Genomic DNA, 17,604 nt, shown 5'->3' with positions numbered 1-17,604 from the left:
CTCTGGCTCTGACACCACCTTTGGTCCGACTCCGGAACATTCCGGGTCCAACCCCAACCTCAACACCTTCCAGATGAGTATGCAACACCTATGCTCCCGACTCCGGACCTCCACTCCGGAATCCCGTTTGCATCTCTGTCTCCGGAACCTCCAGTCTTAGCTCCAACCTCAGACTTTGACTCCACCTCCGCTTATACCCATTGTATTGGTTAGCTCATTCCATTTAATTGCCTTTGCCAATATTCTGGAGTTTAACTTCCGAGTTCGGACTTTCCGGACTTACTTTGGACCTTGCAACTATTGCATTGCTCCATTCAATTCCGCTATCCTCCCTCATTCCTATTTGGGCTGTTGCTTCCTTTCTATTCAGTCAGTCAGCCATTCCCCACTCCCATCCTCCTTCCTTCCTCCTTGGGCCTTGGCCCTTCACTCCTCCTTTGGGAAACACCATTGAGTCAAACCCTTGACCCTCGGTGTTGTTCCTCTTTCCAGCTCCCTTTGTCTCCTTTTGGAGTACCCTCGCTCCTTTTGATTCCGGACCCCTCCTTATATACAATGTACATAGTAACTTGTAACCTCAGTCCGAAATTGACCTGAATTCCCCCCAAGAGACTTTCCCTCTGCTAGATCCAAAATTAGGGACCCCTAGGACAACCAGCAATGGCACAGCGCTCCGCCTGAGTCGCTGAGGCCGAGGTCCTTCCATGCTAAGTCTCCAATTCCACTCTGGAGTCGTCCGAATCTGCCCGATTCTAACAAAGTGCTGATATATATAATGGAGAGAGCGAAGGCACAAGGAAACAAAGGGGGTCCGAATCGGAATGAAGGTGTCCAAACGGGAACAAAGGGATGACAGAAGTGGAGCGGTACCGAAGGTCATAGGGCAGAACCTGTGGTACATCCGAAAGGAGGTAAGTGTCAGGGATGGCTCGAGGAAGGCAGAGGTAGCAGCGCAACACTCGGCGCTAGCGGCCCAGACAGCGGCGGGGTGGTGAGACCGTATAGTGGATAGCCCTTACTTGGGCTTACATCCCTGTGTGGCTTCTTAGGCTGAAGCGGGAAATGTATTGTTATTAGGGTGGGAAGCTAGACTAAACTAGGGTACTTGCCTGAAGCGGGAAATGAGAAGAAGGTTACTTCTTCGGTCCTGCTTCGGCTTAGCTTATATACATGTGTGAACGGGTCATGTGGGAGTGCCACGTCACCTTCAGACGAAGCCGGGTTACCGCGGGTGGCTCCGCGGTCGATCCCGAGTGTTGGAGGGGAAGTACAAGTAGGAGTGCGCAGCACGTCCAGCGTGGCGGTGCCCCTACAGGGTGCTCAGCATCAGGCGCGTCCGCACTACAAGTGTAGGAGAGAAAGAGAGAGATCATCTGTATAAAGATAGAAAAAGAGAAGAGGGAAAGAAGAGAGAAAAAGAGGGTGAGACAAAAGGAAAGGAGGTGGCAGCGGCGGCGACAGCGGCGTGCCCTGACAGTAAGGAGGGTGAAGCCCAGAGGGGCAGGAGGATGAGGGGAAGTGGGGATGATGACTAACTGGCTAGAATGGGAAGAAGCAGCAGTCCAAATAGGGATGAGGGGGAAATGCAAAAGATACATTACAAGTGGCGAAAGTGCCAAAGATGATCCATGGAGCTCGGAGGTTGCAGAGCTTATGGAGGTTATGGAGGTGGGGTTGAAAGTCTGAGGAATATTGGCAATGGTGTTTACATAGTATGAGGTCACCAATGCAATGGACTAAAGCTGAGGTGGAGTCAAAGTCCGAGGTAGGAACTACGACGGAGTCTTGGAGCAAAGGTACAAGTGGTGTCCAAGTACAAGGTACAGGACAGCAGCGGAAGGTCGTAACTTGGCGGAAGGTTGGCGGAAGAGGGCCAGAGGGAAGAGGAAAGGGGAAAGGTGTGGAGGAGAGGAAAGGTGTCAGGTCCGAAGGTGAGTATCAGAGCGGACGGGTGAAGGGTAGGAGAATGATGGAAGGGTGGAGGTGTTGTGAGGAGGAAGAGGAGGAGTGGGAGAGGTGTGGTGTTCGGTCCGAGGTGAGTATCAGAGCGGATGGAGATAGGATAGGAGAAGGATGGAGGAGTGGAGGTGGCATGAGGGGTGAGAGGAGGTGTGGTGTCAGGACTGAAGGTGAATATCAGAACGAACAGTGGTAGGGTAGGACTCTGGAGGTGGTGAAGAAGGAGGTCCGGGAGTCGGTTTGGGATCGAGTATGTACGGATATAACACCCTTGCCCAGTTCTAACACAGTTGTCAGAACCGTGCGAATCTTCGCCGATGGTAGCCGTAGGTGACCGAGCATTGCCTGCTAGTGGAACAGGCATCCTACACACGACCGAGCTTTAGCGAGGGATAAACCCCACCGATCTCGAGGCCAAGGCTACTTAGGCGAGTGAGCCGGGATTTCGGCTTCAACAACTCGAGGGGAGCGTTGCGCCTCATTCTCGATGCGGTCCCGATACTTCAGAAGGTCGGAGGTCTTACAGGGGACAGAGGTAAGCTTAGGGGTGAATTTCTAGTTGATTTCGAACTACAGTACAAGCATTAGTTACAAGCTGTATATAAGCACTAGGGAACTGAATAGGGAATAAGTCGCCAGATCTCACGGAGATTGCAGGTGGAGAAAAGAAGGAGGAAAACAAACAAAGAGCACGTGTTCAAGACAGTGAAGGTCAAGCATGACCTTTGCCGCGAGGTAACAAGGTGCGGCGGAACATGGGACAACAGGTCGTGGCGCTCTGCGCCGCTAGGTTGTTCAATGACAATTAGGAGAGGGGTTGTGGAGAGGTGGCAGGAAGTGGTTAGACGGCGACAGGCGGCGAGCAGAGTGTGTGGGGAGTGTTCGGGCATGGGAGAGGGTCAGGGAGGAGGTCATCTGGCCCCAGGGAACGCCGGGTCGTGACACTATTCCCTCATAGACTTTGACTTTCCATAGCCATGCAACTATTTTGCCAGTATAGACAAGTTGACTGAGTGGTCAGTCAATGTCAGCCTTTTGGCAAAGAGGCTCCAGTGCAGTCCTGATCTGGCCCATCTCTGACATGAAACTTAGCAATCCCAGGTAACTTAATTTTCTTTATTTTATGAGCCCAAGATCATCACTCCATGATGAGTTGCACCGATTTTAGAATTTGGGCACAGCCAATATAAATGTCTTGGGGGTCTTTGCATGTGGGGAACTCATATAAGGTGAAAACCGCAAAAACCGGCAGTGTAAGGTATGGTAGGTCATCCCCCTACACTGTGCATTCATTTTTTTTAATCATCTTTATCATTATTCCTCACTCTAAACAACTGTATTTACTTATGTATGGTGCAGGGTCAGGTAAAGGGATTTCACTTTCTACCATCACTGGGTCGGCACCCACACACCAACCTTAAATATCCATTCAACTTTCTATAAATTAAAATACATCTGTTTGTTTGTTGCTACACAAATACAGGGGTCATTTACAATGTCATACACCATGAAATGGCATTTGGTACATGCATTGTAACATTTGACTGAGGCATTGTAAGTCATTGAGATGCATAGCAACGCGTTGCAATGGATATCACGTGATGCAGCGGATCTGTAACTTTTCGGACATTGTTAATGGGGGAGTAAAGGCTAAGGGGCCTTTCCTCCTACCCACACATCTTATATGTATATGTGTATCTACATGATGTAATGCAGCTTAATATTATACAGGTTGTCTATGTTACTGAAGTGCAACTGCAGTCATGCTTGATGTGAAGTATGCAAAGGACAGACAATGTGTGGGTACACATTTTAAGTCCTTACACAGCTATTGCATTGTCCCATTCAATTCCACTATTCTCCCTCATTCCTATTTGGGATGCTGCTTCTTTCTATTCAGTCAGCTAGCCATTCCCAACTCCCATCCTCCCTCCTTCCTCCTTGGGCCTTGGCCCTTCACTCCTCCTTTGGTTGAGTCAAACCCTTGACCCTTGGTGTTGTTCCCCCTTCCAGCTCCCTTTGGTCTACTTCCAGCCTACCCTTGTTCCTTTTGACTCCAGACCTCCTCCTATGTATACAATGTACCTAGTAACTTGTAACCTCAGTCTGAAATGCCCCATAGAGACTCACCCCTTGCTAGATCTGAAATTAAGGACCAACAGGACAACCAGCAATGGCACTGTAAGGGATTAACTATAATTCCGATTACAGTGATATCATTATGTTGCATCGCTATAATTCCCATTATAGTGATGCTATTATTTCTTTATTTATTTGTGCCAAGATATGTAAATTACATATATATACCTTGGAGTAGTTGTAAGCCTTTTACCTCTACCCCATTGAATATACAGCTCATCAAAGCTTATGTTTAGACAGACTAACTGAGGCCTGAGGTGAACAGGGGAACAGAACGTTACCATCCCCAAATAGTAAGCAGAACCCTTCAGGCACAGTGCTCCCCTTGAGTCACTGAGGCCAAGGTCCCTCCTTGATAAGTCTCCAATTCCATTCCAGAATCTGTTGGAATACAAGTCACATGATGAAACTGAACCAGAATATCCGGGAATATTCTAGGGGTTACTAGGCGCCTGCATAAGCACTGGGCATAGAAGAGCCTGGAATATTGTTGAGAAGTATAAATATGGGCACTGGAGCACCATGTGTATTTTAGTTATATTTTCATTCTATATTACATCTGGGTTGCAAGTGAACTGCTGAAGCAGGTTGCCATATTTGGAACACTGCATTTACAACAGAATCATCTGAACTCCCCCATTCTAACAGTTCCACTGGACCACTTTGGATGAAATTGGTATCACTGGAAAGCTGCAATTTAGGAGGTTTTTATTGCTGTAAGGGGGCAAGGGATCTACCACCCTAATGAGAAAGAGAGGGAACCACAGAGTTGGGAGTGCTCAGGGGAGGTTCAGATGATGAGGAAGGAGGGGTGTCAGGGCACACCTACCTGACCCGGCTCTAGTCAAGGACCTGACTGACCCCTCCAATAAGACCCCTCCATTTCCAATTCCATTAAGGAACAGAATTGTATTTAGTTAGACAGAAATGGAAGTTTCTTAAGTGTCAGAGACCAGATTCGAGACGAAGGAATGTCTCCGTAGCGGAGGGCTTCAGCCTCAGCGACTTCTGCCAAGAGCGCTGTGCCTAGTGACACGTCCGTGCCCTAACTTACTGACTGGCAATTAGAACCTAGGGGGGTAACTCTAGTTGATTTTATTACTGGGGTGTAACCTATGTACAAGCAGGATATATATATGGTTACAGCGAAGACAGGTCCGCAATTGGCGGAGCCGGATGGAGCGGAGCTAACAGGGTTAATCATTAGCCGACTGAATATTACCGACGAGTCGGGTCGTGGGGTTAGCGGAAAGGCAGGCGATAACCCAGATATGGAAAGGAGGGATAAGCCCAAAGGTAGGCTCTGCAGGGCAGGCGATTGTATTGCCCAGCGGAGGTGGGGGTGCGCTAGTGGACATCGGAGCTGTCCGGAAGTCTTCGGGGCTCCATACTTAGGGAGGCGTAGGTAATAAGTTGAAATGAGGGGGTGGTGACCATCAAGGGGTGCCGAGAGGGTTGCGGAATACAGGGGCTCCAAGGTTAGTGAAGGAGGAGTGGAGTTGGACCGGAGGGAACGGAGGGACCGGAAGTCGATGGCCAGGGATGGATATGACATTAAGTGATATTGCTGATCTTTGATTCAACACCACGGTCGCTTCCCTTTTTGGGAAATCAGGATCGAGCAATGGCTGAGGATCCCAACAGCCCTAGTATGACACCCATCGGCACACTTGCAATTTCAGATGAAGAGAAGCTACAGTTCCTCACACAGAAACTACAACACACCCAATGTGAGACTGTGGAGTGGATGGTTCAGATAATCAAACACTGGTTTGGATTTTTGCCTCGCGAATGGCAGGCAAAGAATGCTTTCTACTTATATCAAAGTAGAGATATTTTTCTTACATCCAAGACTGGGAGCGGAAAGACACTGCTCATGCTTGCTGCCATTCTTGCTCGGAAGCTCATGTGGAAGCGTAAAATTGCCTTAGTTATTTATCCAACATGGGCACTGATGGATGACCAGGTTGGTACATGAACAGCGCTCTATGCATAAATTCACATCAATACACAATACAGGAAGCCAAAGCCCGTTCAAAGGGGATACAGTTCTTGACAATCCACGATGAATCTCTGACCCAGGCATCACAAGAAGTTCCACCACGCATACTTTGGACCGAGGCCGCATCCGGAAGGTACGACATTGTTGCATGCGCACCAGAGAGGATCCCAACAAAAAATTTCAAAGAGTTACTTGAAACTGTAACATTCCGGAATCAGCTAGGGTTTTGTGTAATTGACGAAGCACATCTTGTCATACCTTGGGGGAATGGATTTCGAGAGTCCTATAAGATGTTAGGAAGGCTGCGCTCCCTTCTCCCTTCCTATGTCACATTCCTGGCCATGTCCGGTTCCTTGCACCCTAAGATGGCATGACCTAAGACACAAGAAATCTTAGGTTTCATACCACCACACTTCAATGATGTGTCGCTCCCAATTGATCGGACTGACCTCATTTATTGTCCACATACCCTAAAGTATCCCATCACTGGCACTGAGTTCCCGGACCTAGCGTGGCTTGTTCCAAACACACTTGCATCTCCCGATGACATACCACGGACCCTTATCACTGTTGGAACTATCGCGATTGCTCAGAACCTAGTAAAATGGTTAAATCAGCAGCTTGGAAGATTTCAAGGAGGAGGGGGAACATCAGTGAGGGTTTACCCCTTTCATTCAATTATCCCACAAGAGGACCAGATCCAAACACTCACTGACCTTGAGTCTGGATTGGTTCAGATCGTTGTTGCAATGACAGCTGGACAGGTAGGATTAGACATGGCAGTGCGTGATGTCATTGTCCTCGACCTACCAGCAGATTTCAAAGCGATCACACAATGGAATGGACGGGCTGGTCGGGATGGACAAGGGGGACGTGCGATCATATATGCTCCTGATGCAGTTTGCATTGAGAATGTTGTGGACTTTGATGGTGACCCTGTAACTGGGAAACAAAAAATGTCGGAGAAAACACTTACAGCTTGGAAGGAGTACCTGTCAGGGCACACACCCTGACTAGCCCGGACCCGCTTCCACCCGCTGTGCTTCCCGCATGCACGCACGCTCCGTGCGCCGCATGCTCCGGGCCCGGTTCCTACTCCTTCATGTGACTTCCGGGTATCCCTGGAAGTTTTCCTGATATGGTGGCCACTGTGGGAAGATGAGAAGTTAGCTTCCTTCTCATCTTCTTACCCACAGTAGGCAAGTGTACCTACTACTTCTTTATCTTATACATCTCCTTACCCACAGTAGGTTGTGCCCTGGATAGGGCTGGTTACACCTCAGGGCTGTGGACCATAGGGGAGGGTCATGGGGACCCAGGAGTCGTCCCCTGACAGTACCGGGATGGGTGTTCTCCAGTGATCATCGAATACTATAACCCAGGGCCAATGAGGTGCTGTCGTGAGGTTGTGTGTGCATACTATGGTGAACCCTGCCAGAAACCGGCAAATTGCTGTGAGGCACCTGGCTGCCACCCTGGACCACCTGTTGATCTTGACAAACTGTCCTCCAAGTATGCTAAAAAATTAGCAAAGACTCGCGGAACAAGATTAGTCCAGTTGGCAAAGGAGAACAATGACTTACCAAAGTATGAGAGGGAAATGATTGGAATCGGGCTCAAATGTTTGATGGAATGGAGGGAGGACTTGTGGGCAAGACGCAGGGGGGAAGCCAAACTCAGTAACCTGGACCCTCCAAATTTTGTCATTACTGACCATGCACTCAACTTACTTGTGTCAGCGATCCACCAAGCAACATCAGAAAGCCATACCTTAGACATCTTGGATCAGTGGATGGATATTTCGGAGCTCGACCTCAGTGCAGAAGAGAAGTCATCTCTCATTCCTGTGGTCAGCATGTGCAATTCATACTGGAATGCAAAGCGCAAACATTCAAGAGCTCGGAAGGAAGCCGAAACGAAGATGCACACTGAAGCACGCAAGCAACCACAGGTACAGGTCGCACCAGAGGATGAACAGAGTGGATTTGAGCCCACGTCGGCTGAAGTGTTGGGTCAGAGGCATGTGGCAGGAAAGCGGCAGATCAGACTCACCACTAAGGCAATTAATGCGGATGTCTATGAAGATGATTAGATCTAGAGTGTAAATAGAAGAGGTATTGGGTCGGACTCACAGCTAAGGTGATCAATGCCAACATTGATGAAGGTATTAGAACCAGAATGTTAAAATAGATGTCAAGTAGCCTAGCTAGGTTTATTGTGATGTCAAGATACGAGTCAACAGTTTCTCTCCCCCCAACGCAAATCCGTCCATACACTTCGTAGTCTGGGAGCAACCAGTGACATAAAGGTGCTGTGACTCCCGGAGATATAACACCCCAAGGCAATTGATGTCTGCCTCGATGTCCACCTGGGTACAGCCTGGATGAACCTTCGCGAGTCCAATCATGCCCATGAAGCTCTGAAGCAAATCTTTGAGGTCAACAATATTAAGTGAAATGGCTTCCCTGAGAAAGCAAGAGTCAAAGGCATTCTTTTGCCCATTGAAAACTCGCTTCAGCCAAAAATTCAAATGTTCTTGAAGTAAGTCCCATTCGTGAAAGTGGCCAGCCAATCCAGATGGATTAACCAGGTAATTGAGCAGGATTGCTGATCATGTTGCTGTGGGGAGGTGCCACCAGAAGTCCCGAGCTTGTTGAAGCAGCTCATTGCCATAATTATTGAACCCGACACCGAAAAAATAGAAACAGAGCCACTGAAGCATCAGATTTTGCTGGATGTTGTCATTCAAAAATTAAAAGGGACTTACGTGAATAACTTCGAAAGTATGACCAATATCCCCATCATGTACACTCGTGTTAAGCTCATAGAGATGCAGCAAATCACGATAAAGGACAATGTTGTTATAAAGTAATGTGTCACCCCGGGATCATTCATCCAAGGGGGGAGGGTCACTGCCAGCCACTGGGGCAGTGTTTCCCATGGGGTTGCAATCATGGGAAGGGTTGATTTTGTCTGGGTCACCGGTGTTGAGAAATGAGATGCCGTCATCAAGCTCAGATGAAGATGGTTGGGGGGGTGTTGAAGGCAATGTGGAAGGAGAAGCTGATGGGTTCCTCGCATATGAGAGTTAAAGAAGGCCCCTCCAACAGTGGAGTCATGGTGCTGAGTGAAAGTCGCGGCTTCTGTTGTGCCATATGTTGTGTATATGTTGTGCACAAGATCTACCAAGTCAGAAAATGAACATTGATAGAGCAGGTAACCTGGCTTGCAATATTCCTGAAGCTCCTCAATGAGGTGCAATCGATTGATACCACCTGACACAACAAGGGGTGTTGTGGCCTTCTCACGCAAAAAACATCTGTCACAGCGATCAATGACTGATAACAAACTGATCGATAAACAGTTGAACAGATTATGTACTTACCTAGCATAATGAAGGGTCGTGGTTGTTAAGACCAATTCAGCTAGCCGGTAGCAGGGGTAAAATTCGACTTTGTCAGGATTGATGTTCCACCCGAGTGCCTCAGCAGCAGTGCACAATCCGACATCCCCCTTGCCTACTTTACATGCCCAGTGAGCCTTAAAAATCCCCTTCAGAAATGCCCACTTAAGATGCCACAGTTCTATCACAGGGAGAACCCATTTATGTGTCGTAAACCAGGAGCGACAGAGTGAGGTCTGTTCAAGTAACGTGCGCAAGCGCGCAACTGTTGCTTGGTCCCCTGACACCGGGAACTGCCTTCCCTCCAATTCATTGCGGCTCAGTCCCAGTTGTCGAATGAAGGCATCCAGCACCACATCACAGTTCCCTTGGGTAGATGCTTCATTGTAGCCAGAACACTCCAGCAGGTGGTACTTGGTCTTCTGCAGCTTCATGTGGCACTTTGCATGTTTCACATATTGGAGATTGTCAACATCGTTTTTGAACTTTTGAAGGTGAGGTATGAACTTGAGGAAAATCCATAGGATATTTGTGATTGCAACATCCTCAAGGTGTAGTGGGTTCACATCGGCCTTCAGTCTCTTGAAGGTGATAGGTTCCTTGCTAGACTCTAACTTTCAGCACTCATACTCCGGTCCGTTGAATGCATTCTTGTGTCCATCAATTTTGCGTTGCACAATGAGGGTCGCAGCTGTTCCACTCTCAAGCCTATTCTGACTGGTAAGATTTGCTCTCCAAGCCCGGTGATATTGATTTATGTTGTCATAGAGGAGATGTATTTGAATTTCCCTGGCCACCAACATATGACCAAGAGCTTTCAGTGTTGCCTTCTTGTCCTGTCCCAGACTGTGAAGCCGTTCGAGAGTGTTGCTGTATGATGTGACAAGGCCCATGCCCCCAAGAGTGGAATGGAGTGACCGATGAGCATTGGTGGTGAAAAGTACATTTCCGAGCACGGTTTGCATCATGTTCGCTTTGATGCAACGGAAGTAGGCCAGTGTCAGGGACAGCTCCGAAAGCGGCGAGGTCCCGGCACGAGGGACTCGGTGGGACGGGTGTCAGCTATGCGTGGCGGCGATCCCATCGTGGGGTGAGCGTCCCCGACCACTTAGGCTGAAGTGGGAAGTTGAGTTATCATTAGAAGGGGAAAGCTATGGTACTTACCTGAAGTGGGAAGTTGAGAAGAAGGCTGCTTCTTCTGTTCCCACCCCAGGCGCTATTATATACAGGCGGTCAGGGTCACGTGGGAGAAGCCACGTCATCTCCGCACACAGCCGTGCCCTCCCGGGTGTCTCCGCGGGAGATCCCGGAGGTGGCCGCTCAGTAGGCGGGAGGGTGTGCGTGGCGCGTGCGGCGATCGGGGGAGTGGGGTTAGGTACATAGTGGTACATGGAGAAAAGGGAAATCGACCGTAGAATAGAAATAGAGAGAAAAGGGAAAAGTGAGAAAGGAGGGACGGGGGGTGATAGCGAGGAAAGCGGGGTAGGCGCGGGGTGCGGTGCGGGGTCAGGCGGGCGTGCCCTGACAGCCAGAACAAGAATGGAGACAGTGCATCCCTAACCAACTAAGGGTTAGAACCTGGTACGTGAATGCATTTTCCCAATACACAAACCAGCCAGGGATCCCGCGCGTTGTTGCTTCCACGACCCCTTGCCCCCTCAATGGCATCTTCACGGACCATTGCCAAGCAGGACACATTTGGTCCAATCGCAAACTCTCGCCAGCAAAGTCTTGACGCTCATAGAAACTCAACACTTGGATTGGATTGGTGCTGACTAGGAGGCCACCAGGGTGGGGATGAGAAGTGAAGGATGGAAGTGGGTGGTATGTTGGTTGGTCCCTCTTCTCCTTGTCACGGCCAAAGTTGTGCTCAACAATGAGCCTGACAATGTCAACAGGTTGTGTTCCTTGTTCGGTGTTGCCCTTGAGAAAACTGTCGACTTTTTGACGTGCACTCAAAAGTAAGGCCTCCTTCCTATTCTGTGAGTCAAAAATGATATAGAGAAACTTCCCCAAGGACAATCTCTCCTGATGCATGATAGCCATTACGAGATTTACGCCACGGAGCTTTTTGCTGCCAGCTGTGTGCACATACTGTGTCATGACCCGGCGTTCCCCAGGGTCAGACGACCTCCTCCCCAACCTTCTCCCATGCCTGAACACTCCCCACACACTCCACTTGCTGCCCATCACCGTCTAACCCCTTCCCGCCACCTCTCCACAACCCCTCTCCTAATTGTCGTTGAATGACCTAGCGGTGCAGAGCACCGCAACCTGTTGTTCCATGTTTCACCACACCTTGTTACCTCACGGCAAAGGTCATGCTTGACCTTCGCTGTCTTGAACACGTGCTCTTTGTTTGTTTTCCTCCTTCTTTTCTCCACCTGCAATCTCCACGAGATCTGGTGACTTATTCCCTATTCAGTTCCCTAGCGCTTATATACAGCTTGTAACTAATGCTTGTACTGTAGTTCGAAATCAACTAGAAATTCACCCCTAAGCTTACCTCTGTCCCCCGTAAGACCTCCGACCTTCTGAAGTATTGGGACCGCGTCGAGAACGAGGTGCAATGCTCCCCCTCGAGTCGTTGAAGCCGAAATCCCGGCTCACTCGCCTAAGTAGCCTCGGCCTCGAGATCAGTGGGGTTTATCCCTCACTAAAGCTCGGTTGTGTGTAGGATGCCTTTACCACTAGCAGGCAACGTTCAGTCGCCTACGGCTACGATCAGCGAAGATTTGCATGGTTCTGACATACTGTTGCTGTGTGGAGCCACAGGTTTTGCATGCCAGGACATAGGTAGGGGTGGAAGGGTGGAATGTGTTGAAAGTAACCACCTCAGCCTAACAGGGCATATGGTGTAATGGCTGTGCACGCTGAGTTCGCGATCCAGAAGACTGGAGTTCGATTCCCAGTATGTCCAACTTTTAGGTTTCCCTAAAAGACCACGTGCAAATTCCAACAGAATGTGTTGACTCCACGGTCACTCAAGTCTATCAGAGGCAGACCAGAGGAAACTTGCTTAGAACCTGAGACACCGGTGACTTCTGGAGCCATTCGCAATGGAGGGGGGTTTATTTCTTAGAATTATCCGAGAATGCGCGAGATTCTATTGCAGGGCATGAAGGATTGTTGAGGTCACTGAGTGGTGAACGTGGTGACCGGAGTTTCTGAGGAGTGTCAGAAGCTGTCTCAAGTTTGCGTTTAGGGGGTCAACCCAATGATGTACCAGGATTGAGTTGCCTCCGAATGCATGGGGTTTGCTGAGGGAGGCCTCCAAATGCATACATTGAGGTCTGGTTATCCATTGTGTATGTAGACTTTTTCCACTGGAGGGGTAAACAAAGCTCAAGAAAGAGAAATACCATTTTAGGAAATGAATTCAATGAAATAAATACTATGGACATATGCATTACGGGAGTTCCCTTTTATATTAGTTATGTAATAACCTGTTCCTTAATGCAATTTGAAATGGAGGGCTCCTATTGAAGGGGTCAGTCAGGTCCCAGCCTCTATCTATAGAGGCTGGTATCCTGCCTAACCCGGCTCCACCTGGCCCCAGCTGTACAGTTGTGGGCATGTGACCCTTTCCTTTATATAGCAACCATGCAGGGAGATGAGACCTTTACCCTTCCTCTCATCTCATGCCCCACATAGGCAAGTGTATATATTCTGTTTAGTGCCAAACATAATCAAATGAGTCAGTGACACAAAGAAAATGACTGCATTAATACTACTAAGGCTATCCACGATAATTTAAATACAGAGGATAAGAACCAATCAAAAGCTTGTTGTCTCAAACATGTAGACTAGCTCAAAGGGCTTCCTGTCGGTGCCTTTTGTTCGATGCAAATCAACATCGATGGAGTGGGGAAAACCATCAATAGACATTTCCAAGTTCCGCATCTGGGAGATGGGGATCACACAACTCCGGGGCATCAGGATCAGGATCTGACAGGCAAGAACCATGATCGAGTTGATGAGCATTCTATTATCACAGCCCCCAAACAGTCTATCAAGTGGACATTGAACTTGGGAAAGGACTTACACTGCAGTGATTGTCTTCGAACCTAGAACGATGAAAGTTTATAACAACATTGCCCTTATCGAGTCCGACTGTATAAGTTTCTGTATTCATACGCCACAGCTAGGCATCCTAAACTCACAAGTCGGGTTTGTGGCATGGGCTGGCCCCGCTCATGAGCAATCACAGCCCTCCTCCGGGCAGATGTTAATGCATCAAGAGGAATAGATGGTTTATCACTGCCCCTCGTAGGCGCAGTCAACTTCTTTCGTACTCTAGACCGCATATGTAAGCTAGCGGAGCACAGGAGGCCCTATTAGTGACGGTGTCCAGAGTCAAGGAAGAATGCTTATGCTTTACTTTGTGAGCATGCATAAGGGATACATGCAACTGAAGGTCTGAAAACATCCGGGAGTTCTTTTAGGAGCCTCAAGAATGCCTGAGAATAGGCTTACGATCCCCATTATGAGAGTAAGATGCGAGAAGCCAGATCTGGCGAACTAAAACATCGTCTGGGTCCAATGCTTTCTACCGGAAGATAATTGCAGCTGTACTTACGGCAACTAGCCCGGTAATAGATTGAACACAGGTTATGCTACCCGTCGCAATAGCCCAGTATATTATTGTGTTGATAGCACTGTCCGTTCTGTTGCAAAGCCGGTCAGTCCTGAGTTGCTGCACTTCAATCATTGATTCACTTTCTAAAACCAGTCTTCCGGTACCATAACAGGGACGTCATCAACACCGCTATTGAAGCGTCACATACCGCCTGGCGGATTTACGTGGAACAGACAGGTCGGAGTGTTGAAATTGAGGACTACATACCTGCATCACTAGCCAAGCTGTAGCTATCCAATCCCACTTCTGGACGATTTCAGCGAAAGTCGACGACATGTCCCTGGCGCCATTGTCAAATCAGATAGTGATGCAATCTGCAGTCATGATAACACGTACGCCTTAGCTTGAAGTGCTAAGAATGAATTGCACGCCAGTAAGGCTTCTGAAATGGACATGGACTCCGAACCCACCTATGCCGAAGGCTGCCGCAAACCAGAGGGTTTCAGTCCATGAATGTGAAAATGCTTATTGGGAACTTACCAAACTGCGCGAGGGAAAAGACTTGCTGTGATTATGAATGGGTCAGCATCGCAGCGAATTCAAGATATGATATCAACGTACCACGGGGGCAGCAGCACAAATACTCGAAGATACTGACGGTAATCTTATGATTAATAAAGGTCAGTAACGCCCAGAAGCACTCACAACTCCAAATTCGATACACAAAAAAAGTCTGCACGGTGACGGATGTCACTGACGCAAAAAGTTGGTAAATGACAAGTTGCCTGAGAAAACCATTGAGCAGGGAAACTCCCATCCTTCAATCATAAAGCGCGTGCACCATTTGCCTTGTTGCAATTCATCGAGGTTGGAGTAATTTTCGATCTGCCACCTCCAATTCACCCTAGTCACCATAATCCTTGAAAGCAAGAACCACAGGCCGTCAAGACGGAGATACTCCGAGGGCGCCAATGCCACATACACTTGGGTTAGGATGAGAAGCCTTCAGCATGAGGCGAAAGTTATCTTCTGGTCGCCTGAAAAGCACCGCAGGGAACGAACCAGAGAAATCCAACCTAACGTCATACCAAACATTTAAGCCTCATCAAACTTGAGTCAACAATCAATGAGGACGTACCGCTCGCCATGTCCATTTACTATCATGAGGGAAACGGCCATAATAAAAGACGACCTGCACAGTGAGTATCCCGAAAAAACTGAAACCGTCGTGTGAGCGTGCAAACGACTCGGATCAGGTCATCGGTTCCATCTGGAAACAGGGTGCTTACACCGCGCAGATGATATTCCCCAGAAGAGCACCACCGAAGAGCTGCTCCACGTGGAAGGGTATGGTTTGGACCATGACGGACGAACGGAGTAAAGAAGTAGACAAGCCACTTGGAGGAGAGAAAGGGAAAGGACTAAATGTTCTCTCGTACTAGGCTGGCTCATATACAACAAGCGTGGCAGAGTTCGATTGCGCGATCGACTACGGCCGTTCCGTCGGAACAAGTCTCCATCCATGCGTTCGAATTAAGTCAACGGGTGTGTACGAACCTGGATTATCCATCAAGGATATAAGGATACAATATATTCGGTCAACTCTGCAACAAAGCTAGGGCATGACTTGAGAGCCATCGCTGGTCCGTGAGAGGGTAAATGGAAGTGGCAGGCAAGGAGGGGAAGAAAGAAGATACTAAGGCAACAAAAAATCAGATAGCAGTGGAGCTGATTTGAAGAGACGACAAGGATGACGTGGACAAAGCTTGGGATGGAGGCTCCACATTCTTGTCGCCAAGTGGATAAATCTCGGACGCCACGCATGTCACAAAATCAGAAGCTGTCTGAGATGCTACTTTAAAAAAAAAACAGCGAGCCATAAAAGGGAGCTTGAATAGAATCTGACGCGAGCCAACCAAGGAGCACAGCAAATTCTAGACCCAAAACTTTAAAATATATGCTTAGTAGGGAGGAATATCCTCATTATCGTATCCTAGAGAACAGGTGGCAAAAAAGCTTGATGCTGTGGCGAAAGCGAGGCAATAAGAGCGAGCTGATCACCGTCATCACAGGGATTGATATCAAGGATTCCTGATTGTTTCCCCATCTCCTAGCCGCATGAAAAACCACCGGGTGCCCGTCCAAACGAGAGAGAGACTGACGAAAGAGTCGCGAACTGCGACTTGCACCTATTCCGTTGCCTCTCAAACCTTCCCCATCTGAGAAACAAGCCGAATGATAGCCACCGAGCACGAATGCCCATTAGGGGAAGACCTTCCGTCTGCTTACAGCGTAGGCCTACTGCTTGCGGACAGGTCATCTGAGAAGAGTGGAGCACCGTGAGAATTACTAATTGGGTCGCAACTTGATGCAACCGTAAACATGATTTTCCTTGCACGTACTATGCAAGTCTCATCCGCCTAGTACAGAGCAATAATGTCCCATCCATCAGAGCACCTAGGCTGCTCACATCCCATTGGTCACGAATGTCTCCGCGCAATGGGGACTGGATTTTGTCCATCAATTTCGAAATACATTTTCGAATTCGACCTACACAACCGCTGGTACTATTATGTTCCCTGGGCACCCAAATGTGTCTTGGTCATATGGACAAAGGATGGAATATCGTGCATGCTAGGGGCTCTTCGGGTCTCCAGAATCGTTGAAAAAATAACTAGACGAATGAGGACAGGCCTTTGTTACCGAGGCGTAGACGCAAGCTCTGGTCGACAACAAGAATTGGCAGACATATAGCGAATCCTGTGGTGCCATGTAACAAGGTGCGTGGTTTACTAGGGAGAGCATGGGTGTGGTTCGTGGAGTGTATGTTGACTACGGCGAGAATTAGGATAAATGGGAAGATGATTGCGACTATGACCAAGAGGGGGGAAATGACGAGCAGCGCGTTTCCCCTGATCATTCGTTGATTCCGTCCATGCCTTATTTTCGCCGTACGTTGAATGGTCTCGTTCCCAGCCTCCACTATTTCGATCGAACATTTTCGGACCCTCCTGTCTGCTAAAATAGATCCTAATTTCACTTCCTGACTGTTGTTGAAGGGCCAAAGAGTGTGATCCAGCATTTGATCAGTTCCCCCGGCCTCTTCATCACAGCGCGGTTCCTTTCACAACCAATACCCGACCATCCCAAAAATTTACTTCAAACACCACAGGGGAAAGTAAAATGAAAACGGAACCCTCGCGAGCGAACAAGTGATTGGACGAATGGGAAAAGCAGAGGGGAAAGTACAATAGCTTGCATGAATAAACGCGCTCAGATTGGCATCCCGATCGAGGGGATGACATCAATAATGATCCGGCAATTAAATGCGAAGATGCATCCTGAGGGAAGGGTTTACATATGTGAACCTTTGACTTTTGATCCATATCGGTCTTCTAGGGTGCCATAAATTCCCATAGCGACCTAAACTCTTTGGTGGATGAGACTTCCACGATAGATATACCAAAATATCGATTGTAAGGTGCTACAACTACAACGAAGTGGGAATAGCTAGATGCGATA

General features: G+C 48.5%; 4 protein-coding genes and 1 non-coding gene across 5 annotated transcripts; 2 read left to right on the top strand and 3 right to left on the bottom strand.

Moving 5' to 3' along the window:
* Nucleotides 1-5,839: 5,839 nt before the first annotated feature.
* On the top strand, nt 5,840-6,462 carry EI90DRAFT_2845148 (P-loop containing nucleoside triphosphate hydrolase protein; the record flags this gene model as incomplete). The annotated part of the gene is made up of 2 exons (XM_039053712.1): nt 5,840-6,064; nt 6,118-6,462. Coding segments are annotated over 2 exons (570 nt in total), but the record flags the coding sequence as incomplete, so codon positions are not given.
* A 2,164-nt stretch (nt 6,463-8,626) lies between these two features.
* EI90DRAFT_3020036 (uncharacterized protein) lies at nt 8,627-11,549 on the bottom strand (the record flags this gene model as incomplete). The annotated part of the gene is made up of 5 exons (XM_039057454.1): nt 8,627-8,813; nt 8,868-9,419; nt 9,486-10,106; nt 10,134-10,349; nt 11,116-11,549. 5 exons carry the CDS (start codon nt 11,547-11,549, stop codon nt 8,627-8,629), a joined length of 2,010 nt encoding a protein of 669 aa, XP_038910927.1.
* Nucleotides 11,550-12,349: 800 nt separating this feature from the next.
* Nucleotides 12,350-12,423, top strand: EI90DRAFT_t225. Its single transcript has one exon. It is a non-coding gene; the product is annotated as a tRNA-Ala (tRNA).
* A 778-nt stretch (nt 12,424-13,201) lies between these two features.
* On the bottom strand, nt 13,202-15,687 carry EI90DRAFT_2474352 (uncharacterized protein). The gene is made up of 18 exons (XM_039053087.1): nt 15,640-15,687; nt 15,372-15,503; nt 15,221-15,299; nt 15,145-15,158; nt 15,065-15,085; nt 14,924-15,001; nt 14,788-14,867; nt 14,704-14,735; nt 14,623-14,647; nt 14,553-14,564; nt 14,479-14,494; nt 14,350-14,422; nt 14,223-14,293; nt 14,083-14,170; nt 13,980-14,024; nt 13,885-13,922; nt 13,667-13,817; nt 13,202-13,602 (listed from the first exon to the last, which is right to left on the bottom strand). The coding sequence occupies exons 2-18, from the start codon at nt 15,443-15,445 to the stop codon at nt 13,516-13,518; spliced, it is 984 nt and encodes a 327-aa protein (XP_038910926.1). The 5' UTR covers nt 15,446-15,503; nt 15,640-15,687; the 3' UTR covers nt 13,202-13,515.
* Nucleotides 15,688-16,734: 1,047 nt separating this feature from the next.
* Nucleotides 16,735-17,204, bottom strand: EI90DRAFT_3077737 (uncharacterized protein). Its single transcript, XM_039061739.1, has one exon. The coding sequence runs from the start codon at nt 17,162-17,164 to the stop codon at nt 16,757-16,759; it is 408 nt and encodes a 135-aa protein (XP_038910925.1). The 5' UTR covers nt 17,165-17,204; the 3' UTR covers nt 16,735-16,756.
* Between the last annotated feature and the right edge of the window lie 400 nt (nt 17,205-17,604).

Source organism: Cantharellus anzutake (genome assembly GCF_015039405.1).
Source record: "Cantharellus anzutake strain C23 chromosome Unknown EI90scaffold_70, whole genome shotgun sequence".
NCBI lineage: Eukaryota > Fungi > Basidiomycota > Agaricomycetes > Cantharellales > Hydnaceae > Cantharellus > Cantharellus anzutake.
This window is presented reverse-complemented; position numbering and strand designations above follow the sequence as displayed.

What these genes read in the sequence shown, in the direction of transcription:
- EI90DRAFT_2474352 (XM_039053087.1), bottom strand. Translation starts at nt 15,445, where the DNA reads ATGGTCCAAACCATACCCTTCCACGTGGAGCAGCTCTTCGGTGGTGCT. An exon ending in CGGAAGACTGGTTTTAGAAA is followed by an intron (nt 14,171 to 14,222) that starts GTGAATCAATGA and finishes GCTTTGCAACAG; the next exon opens with AACGGACAGTGCTATCAACA. An exon ending in TTACTCTCATAATGGGGATC is followed by an intron (nt 13,923 to 13,979) that starts GTAAGCCTATTC and finishes GGATGTTTTCAG; the next exon opens with ACCTTCAGTTGCATGTATCC.
- EI90DRAFT_3077737 (XM_039061739.1), bottom strand. Translation starts at nt 17,164, where the DNA reads ATGCTGGATCACACTCTTTGGCCCTTCAACAACAGTCAGGAAGTGAAA.